General features: G+C 35.1%; 1 protein-coding gene across 1 annotated transcript in view; it reads right to left on the bottom strand.

The window, feature by feature from the left end:
- Positions 1 to 16242, bottom strand: part of LOC150095037 (ubiquitin-conjugating enzyme E2 S) — a 58920-nt gene that overhangs the window by 34602 nt on the left and 8076 nt on the right. The window contains exon 2 of the mRNA XM_090410872.1: positions 8449 to 8596. Coding sequence (XP_090266998.1) covers positions 8449 to 8596 — 148 coding nt within the window. The remainder of the gene's footprint in view (positions 1 to 8448; positions 8597 to 16242) is intronic.

Here is a 16242-nt window from a genome sequence, read left to right as displayed (position 1 = left end):
GTGAGAATATGAGTAAGAGTGACAATGTCATATAATGGTGCTAATGGGCATTATCAAGGAAATTTTTATCAGGAGAGAACTATTTTGACTTTGTGTTCATCCGGTTCGGACCCATCAAACATGTGCAAAGATGTCTATGTGCATAAGGCACTAGAGAAGAATAGAAATCTGCAGGTTGTCCAACTGTGTCATACACTACAGACAAGAGTATAAAAAACATTCAGGCAAATTGTTATGTCTATACACAAATGCCAAAAATTTTTTCATTTTATCATCATCATGAGTATCAAGGATTTAGGCCTAGCATGGCCTGAGCAGCCTTAGAAGTCATCGTTGAATCGTTTTATAGGATGTCCTTGTTTTTTTTTTCCTAATGGCTTGTACTTTAAGGCTTGTTTTGGTAATCTTTCTGTTTTCATTCTTTGAACGTGTTCCATCCATTTATGTTTATATTTTTTAATTTTTTCTATTACTGGTTCTTGGTTTAATTCTTTCATAATTTCTTCGTTTCTTTTGTGACCAAATAGGGTATACGTTGCAGTTTTTCTCATAAACTTCATTTCTGCTGTTGTTAATCTTTTTTGTTTTATTGTCCAGATTTTGCTTCCATACATTAAGACTGGTAGGGCTAATGTATTGTATACTTTTAGTCTGGTTTATTTTTGAACTAGGTTTGGTTTAAATATAGAGTTAATTACACCTGTTATTTTTAAATATTTTGCAATTTTTACGTTTATATCTTTTTCATATGTGATCATACATCCTAGGTAGTTAAATGAATTCACCTGTTCTAAGATCTTGTTATCTATTACTATTTTAGTTCTTGCTGGATCTTGTCCTTTAAAGACCATAGTTTTTGATTTTTCTGTTGATATTATCATACCATAATCATTGGATATCTCATTTAGATCTAAAATAGTTTTCTGTAAGTTATCTTCAGAATTTGTAATTATTATTTGGTCGTTGGCAAAGAGGAGAGTGTTTAAGTTTACTGTAGGAGAAAGTTTAATTCCTTGATGTAAATTTTTATTCCATTTTATTATTATTTCATTTAAGTAGATATTAAAAAGAGTTGCTGAGAGGGGACATCCCTGTTGGATCCCTTGGTTTATCTCTTTCGTATATGATAGCTCGTGATTTAATCTTATTTGTATTTGATTATTTTCATATATACTTGTGATAGCTTTTAGGATATTATTTGGTATTTGTCTTTCTTTTAATATGTTAAATAATATATTTCTTTTAACTAAGTCAAATGCTTTTTCAAAGTCAATAAATGCAATATGTGTTTCTAAATTGTATTTTCTTCTTTTCTCTAATTTCTTTTCTTATCCTTTTCTAAATCCATTCTGTACTTCTAAAATAAAGTTTTCAGAATATTTCATTAGTTTGCTATTTAAGATTCTGCTATATATTTTGTAACAGGAATTTAGTATACTCATACCTCTATAGTTTTTAGGGTCATCTCTATTACCTTTTTTAAAGATAGGAATCGCCTAGCTTATCTTCTCCAGTTGATTTTCCGTTTCTTGTTTCTTTCAGGCCGATTTCTAATTCTTCTTTAGTTATTTCCTTTTCATTAATTGTTTGCCAGTTGATTTTTTTAAAATATTTGTCTGTCCACAGTTCTGTGTAGTAATTTAGAAATTCTTCTAATTTCAATTCAGTGTTTAATTTTATGTTTTCTTTGGTATCTGATTTTTAAGTGTTTCAAAATCTTATATACATCATCATCAAATTCCTGCCATGTACCCTCAAGGGGTGTACAGGATATGACAGTACTACATGAAAAAATTACATCATTACTAACTTCCTATCTACAATTTTCCTCCAAATCAGTCTGTTACTTGTCAAGACTCCAACATTATCGGATCTTATATTTCTATCATCTAAGGCACTTTGTACCGTATCAATCCACCTACATCTTGGTCTTCCTCTGGGTCGTTTTCCTGCAAACCTGGCAAAGAACACTTGTTTTGCTAATCTTTCCTCTCCCATTCTATTTAAGTGACCATACCACCTGAGATTAGCTCTGCTAACGCATTCCTGGATGCTGACAATGTCAAGTTCTTTCCTAATATCCTCATTTTTAATATGATATTGCCATTGATGCCATCTGTTCATGCCTCTAATCTTTCTCAGGACTCTCATATCTACGGTCTATAGTCTTTGGTCAAGTGTTTTACTTCTGACCCAGCTCTCAGATCCATAAGTTAAAACTGGTTTGAACACTGTCTTGTATACAGCTAATTTAGTGTTCCGACTAATTTCTCTCTTATTCCATATGAATTTATTCAATTGACTTCCCACCATACCAGCTTTGCTGATTCTGTTGTCTATTTCTATATTTAATTTACCATCTTCAGTAAAAATCGTGCCTAAGTAGCTGAAATGTTTTACTTGTTCCACAGGTTCTCCATTGACAACACAGTTGACATTTTCAATGATTCTGCCTATTTTCATTGTCTTTGTCTTTTTAATGCTGACCTTCATACCATATCTATTACAACAGCAACTAAATTTAGTCAGAGAATCTTGCAGACTTGTAGCGGATTTATTTAGAAGTATAACATCATCCCCATAAAGCAAAGAGCTGATATTAACATCTCCAATTTTGATATCAGGTTTAATACCACTTTCCTTCATAATGTGATTCATATAGATGATGAATAACAGAGGTGATAATGTACATCCTTGTCTCACACCAGATTTAACATTAAACCATCTTCCTGTACTTCCTTCAATTCTAACTGCAGACTTACAACTCAAATAAAGACTAAGTATTGCTTGATATAATGCCCCATTGACGCCATATAACTGCAGCGTATTGAATAGCTTCTCTCTTGGCACCTTGTCATATGCCTTTTCCAGATCGACAAAACTTAAATACAGATCTTTGTTATATTCCCATGCTTTCTCGACTATTTGTCGTAAAGTGAAGATCTGATCCTGACAGCCTCTATTTGGCCTGAATCCAGCTTGTTCTTCAGCAAGCTTTTCTTCCACAATTCTTCTCAACCGTTTCTCAAGTATACTTGCATAGATCTTGCCAGGAACACTCAGTAGGGAAATATCTCTGTAATTCTCACATTCAGTTTTATTTCCCTTTTTATATATGGGTACTATGAGAGCTCTACTCCAATCATCGGGAATTTGTCCCTCTCTCCAGGCTTTCTGAACTATGCAGTGCAGCCACTGTAAGACTTTTATACCACCATACTTCAGCATTTCTGGTCGAATATCATCAACTCCTGCTGCCTTTCCACATTTCAAGCCTTTGATGGCTTTTTCTACTTCAAGTATGGATATGTATTCCTGACTGCATGCCTGGTCAGTGTTTTTTTATCACTGTGCTGTCATCACTGCTTGTTTCATTTAGCAGTTTTTCAAAGTAATTACTCCATACTTCAAGGATATCTTTTTCTCCTGTTTTCATGTCACCTTTATCATCTCTAACTCTTTTACAGCAATCTTTCCTCCATTCCTAAGCTTCTTCAACAACCTCCAGAATATTTTGCCACCTTCTTGATATTTATTTTCTATATTCTTGCCAAAGTCCTCCCATGACTTTTGTTTAGCTAGTTTTACACAGTGTTTAGCTTTCTTACATTTGTCTCTGTATTCTGTAAGAGTAAAAGCTGACTTATTTGCCAGGAACTTTTGATATGCTTTCTTCTTTTCCTTCACTGCCTCTTTAACTTCCTGTGTCCACCAGGGAGTTCTGATTTTTTTATCCTTGCACTTATATATACATCTTATATACATTGGGTCTTATTTTATATAAATCATGTTCTAAATTAGAAACAAATTTGTTCCATGATTCTCTGTCTTTTTCTGACTACTCTTTTAGCTATGGCTCTTATTCTTTTATATTCTATTTCATCTTCTAATCTTTTACTGCTTAACCATTTGTGAGAGGCTTCTTTTTTCTTTTTGATTATTTCTTTGATTGTATCATCCCAGATCTTCAGTTTTTTCCTTTTATTGAATTTTTTGGCCTTTCCTAAGCTTTCATTTGCTGCTGCATTTAGTATCGATTTTATATTAAGCCATTCTATTTCTTCATTTTGTTTTATTTTATCTAGATGTTGGTTAATTCTTTGTTCATATAGCCATTGTACATTTGTGTCATTCAATAGCCTAGTTTTATAAACAAATGTTTCAATTTTTCTTTCTGTTCTTGTTACTTGTAGCCATTTAGGTGGTAATCTTAATTTTATTTTAACAAGGAAGTGGTCACTGCTTATTTCATATCCTCTGTGAACTCTAACATCTAGTGAAAATTTTGATGTATTTTCAATTAATATGAAGTAATCTAATATTGATTTCCATCCTCTTGCTTTCATTTTATGGAGGGTCTAAAAAGGACAAGAGGGCATCCTTGGAAGCTAAGAATGAATGTTGCTAAGAAGGGGGTGAGGACTAGATTTTTCTTTCATAGGGTGGTGCATGATTGGCTTGCACACACAACATCCAATGGATTGCCATTGGATGTTGTGTGTGCAAGTATGAATGAATTCAAGAATAAGTATGATAGCTGCTGAGTGCAACATGTGGCTTCCTTTGATGAGTAACTGACTCCCTGGAGGTCTCTCTTAATAATAATATATTTTGTTCTGTTTTAATTTTTTGTATTTCTTTTTCATTTTTCAACTTCTGACATGCATGAGAGTAGGCTGGATGATTGTTGAGTTGACACAACCTGACAGTTGGCACATTTAGTTTTTTTTTGCAGAAAATGTTTTTTACTATGCTCCCTACTACCACATTGGACACAGGTGGTAGAGCCATGACATGTGGTTTGGGCATGCCTGTATTTAAAGCATCTTGTAGAAGAGTGATATCAGAATGGGATCTCCTTGATGTTCCCATTTAGGAACATATGCTTTAACAGGAGAGTTGAGATACTTTGCTTTTACAGATGTTGGAGGCTTAGTGTATCAAAATTAAAGAAGATGCTCGTGGTTGGAACTAGATGACCATCCCTACATATCACGATGCACAACACACATTAAGTCCCTGATATCAAAGCTCTGAACATATCTCCTCATCAGGAGATCTCATTCTGATATTACTCACCTACAAGTTTATGAGTTGTTGCTATGAGTTGTATTCGACCCATCAATGTTGTTCCTAGTAGTTTCTCACTGTTACTGACATGTTTTCAGAAGGAAATCATCAGAACATAAATTAACAGTTTTGAGATATCTTGCCACTCCATCTAAATCCTTTTGAATAAAGAAGGATGATATGTTTCCAATTGGCTTTTCACCTGTTGCATGGATGTTCAAAAGCAATGGGACATTTATACTAGTTTCATATATCTTTTGTTTCTTACTTCTATTACCAAATGCTGTATCTATAACATCAGTACTTGGTTGGGCCCCTGAAATGTTTGAGGATGAAGAATTCATGCTCAAGTGGTTTTTGGTTAAGTGCCAGAGCTCCCCACCCATCACAGATCCATGCATAGATGCCACTTGATGGCAAGCAATCACTGCACTTGGGAGTGAACAGCAGGGCTACCATCTATACAAGAACCACAGCAAGCATTGGACCCTGACCCCCAGACCATGGAATGAGAGACTTACTGCAACACCGTTGATCCTTGCACACAAGCCCACTAATTAAGTGATCCTGAACAGACCATCCAGGATCCTGTCTTCGGGATGAAGCAGAGGCTAAAGTAGTGGACAACTACCAGGATTCCCCTCCTTTCCAGATGTCCACAAATTGCACACAAACACAGCAACAGGGTGTAGGATCCCAGTGACGGTGGACTTGAAGAAAGGATAAATACAGCATAGAATACAGGAAGAAAAGCAAATAAAAAGAGAAAGAATGAAAGGGAAATCCTCCCCTACCATCACTAGGAGGGGAGGATTTAGAAACGACAGAGTTTAGCTGACAGGTGGAGAAGAGGACATGATAGAAACTTATAAGTTACTAAAGGGATTCCATAAGACTGACATAAAAGAAATTTTTCCATACATGGGGAATAGGGAGAAAATATGGGATCACACTTGGAAGTTATCTCAGAGTGGTTAGTAATGGTATGTGGACTAAATTCATTATTTCAAGAGTCATGAATGAGTAGAATGGATTGCCAGAAGTGGTTGTAAGTGCTGCAACAGTGAATAAGTTTAAGATGTATGATAGATACTATGAGTCTACCATGATGAGTCTTCTGACTCCACAGACTACCTGCATAAATAATATTTACTCCAACTCCTGTCCACATTTCATGTTTATGAAAGCTTTCTCTACCTCAAGTACTAATATGACCCCTGTTTGCATTCTTCTGAAAATTTTCTATTACAGTTCTATCACTGCTTGTTTCATTTAACAATCTTTCAAAGCTGAAAGTTTATTTTTCACTAGGTTAGACTATAATAAATTTAGTTTAATCCTTTATCCCAGTGAGAGCAAACAAAGTTTGCACCTGAAAATATCTTCAGGACGGAATATAGTGTTGTACTATCTTACCTGGGTAAGTAGTGCAACACCAGGGCAACTCGTAGCAACGGTAGAGCAAGATACCAACACTCCTATCCCAGTATCTCCCATAATGCAAAACACATCTCCTTGTGGATATGTGTTTTGCATTATGGGAGATATATGCTTTTATCCAGACATCTAGGATGTTGCTGTCTTCAATTTTCATGTCACATTTATCATTTTTGATTAACTCTTTCCTCCATTTCTAAGCTTTTTCAGCAATCTACATAACATTTTGCCACCCTCCTGATATTTACCTTCTATATTCTTACTGAAGGCTTCCCATGATTTTTGTTTAGCTACTTTCACACTTGGCTTAGCAATCTTACATTTTTCTCTGTATTCTCTTAGAGCAACTGCCAACTTATTAATTAGGAACTTTTGGTATGCTTTCTTTTCCAGGGCTGCTTCTTTTGCCCACCATGGCAGTCTTATTTTTCTATCCTTGCAGACAATTTCACCACATGCCTCCTTAGATGAATGTTGGCCACCAAGGTTTGGAGTCTTAGTGGCCAACCATGAGTTATTCAGTTTCATCCTACTTAAAAAGTGGTGTTGGTTACTTCCAGTATCAAATCTTCTGTATACTCTATCCTAAACAAGCATGAAGATATCATGATCCACAATAACAGTCAATGAGGTTTTTCTTATTGTGTCTCCCCTCCACATAAACTTCTGGACAGCTTTATGTTGGGACATGGCTTTAGCAATGACTAGTCTATATTTTGTGCAGAAATCTAGTAGATACTTGCCATTTGCCCTTTTCTCCAAATGTTCCCAAAACATCTATATGTCTGGTGGTATTCACTTCCTACTCTGTTATTTAGATTACCAACAAGTACAACTCTTTCCATTTTCTTTATATCAGCTGCCTGCTCTAGTGACTAAAAAAAAATTCCTCCCCTTCTTCTTTAGAACCTTCTGAGGGATCTTACACACAAATAACTTTCATTGTCCATTTTCTCATTTTGAAGTCAAGAAGCTGATTCATGTTTGGTGTTGAATGCTATCACTACTACCCCTACCTTTGCTTGATTATTATTTCCTAAATATAACATCCTATACTCATTTAATAAGATTTCACCTATTTTTGTCTTCTTTGTTTCTGTGGTGTGAATTATGTCCATGTGTACTTTTCTAGTTCTTCTGCAAGCTCGATTTCCTTTCCATTAACATTCCTTATATTGATGGTTGCTATCTTCAGTTCTTTTGACATTGGGTTTGTTCATCTTCTTCTGGATGTTGAGCATGGGTCTGTTACAGTAGATGACTTTTCACTGCTTGCCAGTTCCCTGGTTAAAACAGTATTGGTCTTGTGGACCACACTCCAGCCAGCATGAAATCTCATCATGTTGCATCATCATATTATTTGTGGTTTAAGCCAACAGAGTACAATTTGGTCAAATTGCCAGCACATGCTTGTTTGTTCAGTGCCCAGTGGATATCTAATAACAGGGGTACATGACATGAAGGTGAGGACTGGACATTAGGTTAGAAGTCTCAGTCGGTTCTCCATATTCCTTAAAGGTGATATGGAGATCGCCTCTCAGTTATTTGGCTTTGATCCTTAAGCAACCCCCTAGTTGCAGAATCTTTAATACATTAAAGAGAAAAGGTTAAGAAAAGATATTTAAAAAAATAAAAAAAAAGCATAAAGAAGAAACATGCCTGTAACAGAAAAGAAAAAGGCTGTAATAGGTCAATTAGCTAGCCTTTGCTTCTTTAATGTATCAAAGATTTTTGGTGCAATCTTTAGTTCACAATCCCAAGTATTCTCAAGAGAATATTTCAGGTCAGGTCAAATGTGAAGCTTGCAGAAAGTCAGCAGCAGTATACAAGGTGGTATAATGCTAATAACAAAAGAGAATGCAAGATTTTTTGAAAGCTGTAAATGCTATAGATGATTCTTAATTAGACATGAAAAAATTTTTTTTTTCAAAGTTATCTTACCTGGTCCCTCTATAGTGGCTTGAATATCTGTCACATCTTCTTCATTTATGCGCACTTTTATCCCTTCAGGAGGAGTGGAAGAAAGCTCTGAGAGCTCCTTAGTGACCTGTCGAATCACTTGAGGAGAAAGGTTCTCCACATTGGAGCTCTAAAAGAAGGGGAAAAAAATTACCACACTTAAAAATTTTTAATTGCTATAAAGAGCAAGAATATTAATAATTAGGAAATGTTATGATGCAAAACTTTACTGTGCTATCGGTGTATGTTTCATCCTTCCAACTTTAGTTGGAAGGATGAGACATGCACCATTCGAGTAAAAAAAAGACGTGGGTTTGATTCTTGCACAATGTGAGAAATCTTTGGACTTTTCAAATGAAAATGAGGTAACTGATCTCATACAAATATAATAGTTTTTTTTTTTGAATCCCATGAATTCAGGTTTTGCTCCAGAAAAACAAACTAGCCAGATAACACGTGCTGTTAAAAAAATACTATACAGGGTGGAGTACTACAGTGAATTGTGTAATGTGGATTATGAAGCATAGATCGTTGGTGGATTGTGTAATATATATAGCAAATAACCTCGTGCTCTACACCCTGGAACTCCATGGAGACGTAATAATATGCAAATAGCATGCAGAAATTATTCTTACTTTTCTAGGATTATTTATATATTGAAGGTGATCTTTGTTGCTTTTGTCTCTGTGGGTTTGCATGTATGTCTATTTTTCTGAAGTCCTTTATAAGAACCAGTTCTTGTTGAATTAAATTTGAAATTACTCAATCCTTCACAATGGAAAACTGGATTCTGGAATGTTGAGTACAGAATATTTCCACTGGATATTGATAGCAGATTAATAATAATGTAAACTTAATCATGTAGTGCTGTCATTGTAACCTGAACACCCCTTGAGAGTACATATTAGGAAATTGATAATGAATTATAAGATATAAACATCCGTGCCACAGGATTGGAACTCCATTTGCAGGCCACAGAACAGCCCAGAGTTTTCAGAGTAAAGTATACTAAGTGGGAGAAATGCTGGCAACATTGGGATAAGCAAAAAAGTATAACTGAAAACAGATTGTCACTGTAAGACTTATGATTAAAGAAAATAATCTTTAAAAGCAGAATTAAGTATGGAGGATGATTCTTATTCTTTCTAATGGATTTTATGATACCTATTAATGGCATAGTCTAGAGGTGCTGACATTTCTTGACATAATGGATTTCTTTTAATATTGTACCAACATAAGAGATAAAAAATATAACACATCAATGCAATGTGTTGGGTAAGAAGACATAATCCATATGTTCATGGAGCTATATCTCTGCTGTTCTCTTGTATATAAGAAACTTAGTTCATACTTTTGTTTTAAGGATCTGGCATTTCATACTTTTCTAGGCTTATTTTATATATGGATGGTGATCTTCGCTGCTTTTGTCTCTGTAGGTTTGCAAACACTGTGTAAAACTAGCTAAACAAGTCATGGAAAGACTTTGATAAGAACATAGAAAATAAATATCAGAAAGGTGCAAAATATTCTAAAGGTTGTTGAAAATCTCAGAAGCAGATGAAAGAGAAAAATAATTAGAGATGATAAAGATGACATGAAAACTGGAGAAAAAGATACTCTTTTGATGTATGGAGTAATTACTGCAAAAAATTGCTAAATAAAATTCAGCAAACAACTGAATAAAAGTTGAGCAGTTCTCAGATATGAACCGTAGACTAAAATACACAAACATTATTCAAGAAAAAATGAAAGAGTTTGAGAACAGAAACTAAATCTTGGAGATTCCGTGGCAAGCACTGAAGAAAACATTGATTGATTCAGCCAGAGAGGCATGTTGTGAGGTTGTCTGCAAGGATAGAAAAATCAAAACTCCTTGGCGGACACAAGAAGCTAAAGAACCAGTGAAGGAAAAGAATAACGCATATCAAAAGTTCCTGGCAAATAAGTCAGCTTGTGCTCTTAGAGAATACAGGGACAAATGTAAGAAAGCTAAACAAAAGTCATAGGAAGACTTTGGTAAGAACATAGAAAATAAATATCAAGAAGGTGGCAAAATATTCTGGAGGTTGTTGAAAAAGCTCAGAAATGAAGGAAAGAGTGCTGTAAAAGGAATCAGAGATGATAAAGATGACATGAAAACTGGAGAAAAAGATATACTTGATATATAGAGTAATTAATTTGAAAAATTGCTAAATGAAATAATCAATGAAAGCACAGTGGTATAAAACACTCAACAGGTATGAAATCAGGAACATATTTCCATATTTGAAGTAGAAAAAGCCATCAAAAGCCTGAAATGTGGAAAGGCAGCTAGAGTAGATGATATTCAATCAGAAATGCTCAAGTATTTACTATGGTGGGAGAATGATGGTTTTCTTCCACCATGGTCTTCAAGGCCAGAATGACTATAGTCATGATTATAGTTATCCGATTTGTGTTCATCTAAAAAAGATAGTGGCTGATCTCCCTGTCTGTCCGAAGTAAGCCAACTTGCAGGAACAGGGTAATTTATATACTCCAGGCACTAAGAGAGAGAAAGGAACTGACTTTGGTAGAACGGATAAGGGTAGCAAGTTTCTCATGGAGCTTAAAAGCTGTGTAGAGGTTATATTTTTTTAAGGACTTGGCTATTTTTTCTGATGTGCCACAGACATAGGGAGATGGCATTTCTGAAATCCTTTTGAATTGATGGCTGAGGAATGAGGGAGGAACTGATCATTATTATTATTTTTTAAATTCCATGATCACTGTAGCCATTGGATAGGAAGGTGTGTATATATGGTTGAGTTCAGTTGAAAGAAAGGTTCCACTGGAACAAAGATTATAGGCTCTATTGGTTAGAGTTTGTTTTAATGATGCCATATTGTTGAGAGGAGTGGTGGTGGGAAAGTTTGTGAATGTATCTGCCCGTGTGAATGGTTTTCTATGTACAGTTAGGAGAGGTTACCATTCAGAAGGTGTGTTACTAAGGTGTCTAGGAAGGGTAAGCTATTGTTATTTTCCATCGTAAATATTATTTATATTCCTTGAAGATGTCTCAGTGATGGAGATGAAATATTGGAAGCATCAAAATTAGTTTTTAATCCTTTTCTAGTGCTGTCAACTCCATTAAACCTCCAACATGAGGATAAAATCTCATGATGGCGAGAGAGAGATCATTTTAGGACTGACAAAAGAAAATTTCCAGTTCAAAAGAGAAAGGGAGAATTACTTTTAAGGTTGAGGAATGTGGTCATCAAAAAAAAAAAAAAAAAAGTTGAGCAAATTTTTCTCAACTTTCAGATGTTTACTAAAAAAATGGTGGGTAGTTGGGCGAGTGAAATACACTGCCTGAATAGTAATCAATGCATGGTGAAAGAATTTAAGGAGTACTATGATAGGCATAGTGTGACACATAGGATATGTATGACCTCTACGAAGCTTCCTGAGATGATACCTATGATTCCATACAGGAACCAAAATAATAATGTGCTTTCACTTGTCATAGCTAGATAACACATTAACTTAAATGTTTCAGCTTTTTTTTTTTTTTTTAAAGAGTTTCATATTCAAGTGTAGATTCACTTTGTTGATCTGCTCTTGATTCAATAAAAATATTTTAACTTTTACTGAATCAGGAGCAGTCAGTTATTTTAATCTTTATATATAATGAAAAACAGAAATGAAATTTAAGATTAATAACAGTTTATTCATATCATAGCAAGTAAATGGGAAAATGGCCATAATAGGATGACTTTAAACAATGTAGCACGGAGGAGAGAGAAGGAAATATAAATAAATAATAAATATCCAGGTGCAGATGTCACAGAGATGCATATCAAAATTGAGGTACATGAAGTGTTCAGCATACCGAAAATGAATAGCATGTCAGCCTGAGCACTATGTGAATGTGAAGAGAATTGGCATTGCCTCTGATGAAGTTATTCAATCTGAGTGTCACTGGCAGTGTTCCAGGAGAGTGGAAAGAGGGTAAGATGGCTGCAAGACAGAGGTAGCAAACTACAAGCCAATTAATATATCACAAGTGGTTGTTAAAGTACTGGAAAAATTGGTTAAAGGTAAAATCCAACAGCACATAGATAGCAGATATGATACTCTATAATGGACAGCACACCTTTGTAAAGAGTTAGTCCTATCTTGGTAATTTATTCACATTTTATAAAAAATGTGAAAGCAGAATTGGATAAAGGAAATGACCATACCGTGATACTGAGTGGACTTTGCAAATGCATTTGACAGAACATACTATTACAGAAGCTGGTGCAAATGGATGGGGAGGGAGAGGGGGGGGTGCTGACAAATAGCCACCAGAGAGTAGTATATGTTGGAGTGGAATCTAGGCGAATGTGGATGACTAGTGGAATACCTCAGGGTTCTGTACTAGAGCACTGATTAATTTGTATATCAATGATATAGGGAAAGATTTAAGAAGGGATATTCAGTTGTTTACTAATGAAACAAAGCTAGGGTGAGCAATAGTTGATAAAGGTGATGCAGTTATCCTGCTGGATGATTTAAATAAATTGGCATTCTAGGCATAGGATAATGATTATCAATTTAATGTTGCAAAATTCCTACAATCTGATACCATCATACTGATGGTATCGGATTACAGGAAATTGATGAGGCTAGGGACTTAAGGATAATGATAGACAGAGATTTGAAGTTCAGAGGGCATATCGCAAAAGTTGGTAAACAGGCTTAAAGGATTACTTGGATGCTGAAAAAGTCACATCTTGACTACTATGCACAAATTTGGTCACCTGAGTTTCTTGGGGGACCAGGAGGTGGTAGAGAAGATTAAAAGGTGAGTGACTAATCTGGTGACAGGACACGACACAAACTTATATTAAAACTAGGAGCTCAGTCCCCTGGCGCCCAACCCCTGTGTTCCGGACTGGTAGGCCGGTTCTCCTTGAATTCTGATGACTCGACACTCGGGATAACTCCCGAGTGTCGAGTATTTTTTTTTGGGGGGGGGGGGAGAGTGTTCTGGCATGTGCGCCCCCCCTCACATCCATGGAAACTTGGACGTATGTATACGTCCTGGCCGGTAGCGTGTTAAAAGCTATAACTGCTTCAAATTGTATATTTTTCTAACCCAGTAAAATAAAAACTGTGAAATGTTACTAAAATGGTTAACTAGTCCCTATACAGAACATCAAAAACTGCACTTGCTCAGATGATTCCTTTCTCAAAGTAACAGTATTAACGTTTTATATGTTTCTAAAATTACTACTTCAGAAATTGCATTATTTAATTAACTAATGTCATCACATATATTACCAGACAAAAATCACTAGGGTTGCCAGTTAGCAACCCTAGTGATAAGGGTCAAGGCTAGAATATAACTGGGAGGAGACCTCCATATAGCTTTTTAAGAAATGCAGAAAACTGATCAGTGCTTCTGAGTGAACATCCAATCTCACTTTATCTTGTTATAGTACGCCCACAGATTCGAAACCATTCAACACTTCTGCACATGTCAACAGGAGGAGGAGAATCCATTCTGATAATAGGGTAATCAGTCATTATGTGGGATGAGTTGTTTATTATTACACGTCGGAAAATTAACTTCTCTTTTATGATAATTGTAGTTAACTATGTTGCCTGTATAAAAGTTGGAAAATTTTACCTATAAAGCACATGATTTCGCATGTTGGCGACCAATTCGTACGTCCTTCATTTCTTTCTCCTCTTCAGCATGAATCAACTATTCTTGGCAAGACGCCAAGCAGAGATCTACAAACTATAGTAGGTATCCACCAGGATACCGAAAAAATGAAAAAGAAATGGCATAAGAATTAAAGAAGTCAACACATCAACATAACTGGTATTACTAAAATGGTGAGATTCTTCTCACCTATTCAGGGAAAGAAAAGAATAGCTATAATTTTCAATATCAAGTAGAGTGATATGGGCATACATCTAAATAGGGATGGACAATGAGATTATTTGACTATGGTCCAACAGAAGGTTCTATGAAGAAAGAACTGGAGAAATTTTTTGAATTATTAGAGGAAGCAGCTGATAAAAAAGTTGGAGATCTAAACAACAGAGTAGGAAATGAAATGCAAGACATAAAAGCATGTTTCAAAAATTTGGAGAAATTGGAAAAACATAATGATTTCTTTTCAGGAATGGATTAGTCATCACTAGTACTATGTTCCAACATAAGATGTCTCACTGACTTATGTTATTGTGTATAGTGATATCGGCACACTAATTCAGGACATAAGAATATATGAGAGATTTGAAATAGGAAGGTGCTCATTTATTTAGTTTTAAATAGAATAGAATTTCACACCAAAAAGAAAATCATCATGTGTGAAAGAAAGAAGAATAAAAATTCAGAGGTTTACTTAAGTCTATATAGATACGATTCGATAATCTTCTTGCATGATAAGAGTATAGACCTTGCAATGAGTCCTTTGACTCCATGAGTCAAATGAAGGAGTTTGAAAACAATCGATCCTTGGAGACTCAGTGGTAGATTGAAGAAAATACTGATTCAACCAGAGGCATGTAGTGAAGATTGCTAGGTCACAAGTGAAAAGGCTTTCCTAGAGAAGAAGAAGAAGGTATATCTACAGTTAGCAAGTCAGCAGATGCCCTAAGAGAATAGAGAGAAAATTGTAGGAATGAAATGTAAAAGTAGCCACATAAAAATCTTGGTAAGACTCAGGAAGGTAGCAAAATGTTCAGGAGGCTATGGAAAACATTTAGAAATAAAGGAAAATACAGTTACAAGGATCAGAGATGATAAAGGTGACATGAAATTTGAAGATAAATATATTCTAGATGTCTGCAATAATTGATTTGAAAGACTACTAACGGAAATAAGTGACACAGCAGTGGTAGAAAATATTCAAAAGAAAAGCAATCAGGAATACATATCAATATTTATGTACAAAAAGCAATTACAAACCTGAAATGTGGGAAGGCAGGTTGAGTGGATGATATTCCTCTGGAAATGCTCAAGTATGGAGGTATAGAGGTATTACAGTGGGCTGTACTGCATAATTCAGAAGGTGTAGTCAGAAGTTCAAATTCCAGATGACCAGAATAGAGGTCTCATAATACCTATCTATAAAAACTGAAATAAAACTGAATGTGAGAATTACAGCAGAATTTCCCTACTGAGTGTTTCAGTGGAGGAGGTTAAGAAAACTTAAAGAGAAAAATGGAGAAGAATAAGTTGAGTTCAGGCCAAACAAAGGCTGTCAGGATCACTTTCACTTCATGACAGGAAGCTAAGAAATCATTAAAATATAATAATTTCTCTTTAAGATTTGTACTTAGATTTGTATTTAAGGTATACAGATCTGTAAAAGACACATAACAAGGTGCCAAAAAGAGAGCTAGACAAAACACTATTTTTTTGGTGTAAATGGAATACTGTACCCAACAGTACACAGTCTACATTTAAGTTTTAAGTCAGCAGTTAAAACTGTAGGAGGTACAGGAAGATGGTCTGATGTAAAATCAGGTGTGAGACAAGGATGCACACCATCACCACTGTTGTTCATCATCTATATGGATCACATTATGAAGGATAGTGGCATTAAACCTGATATCAAAATTGGAAATGTTAATCTCTACTTTTTATGCATATGTTATACTCATAAATAAATGCAATATAAACTGATTCCCTTTTCTAAATTGAATAAGTGCTGTAACAAATGTGGCATGAACATCAGCAATAAAAAAAAGATAAACACTATCAAAATAGGCAGGAACACTGAAAACATTAAACAAATTCGTAAATGGAGAGCC

This window comes from Typopeltis vanoorti, chromosome 21 (genome assembly GCF_054136105.1).
Source record: "Typopeltis vanoorti isolate ZY-2024b chromosome 21, IOZ_Tvanoo_1.0, whole genome shotgun sequence".
Lineage (NCBI taxonomy): Eukaryota > Metazoa > Arthropoda > Arachnida > Uropygi > Thelyphonidae > Typopeltis > Typopeltis vanoorti.
This window is presented reverse-complemented; position numbering and strand designations above follow the sequence as displayed.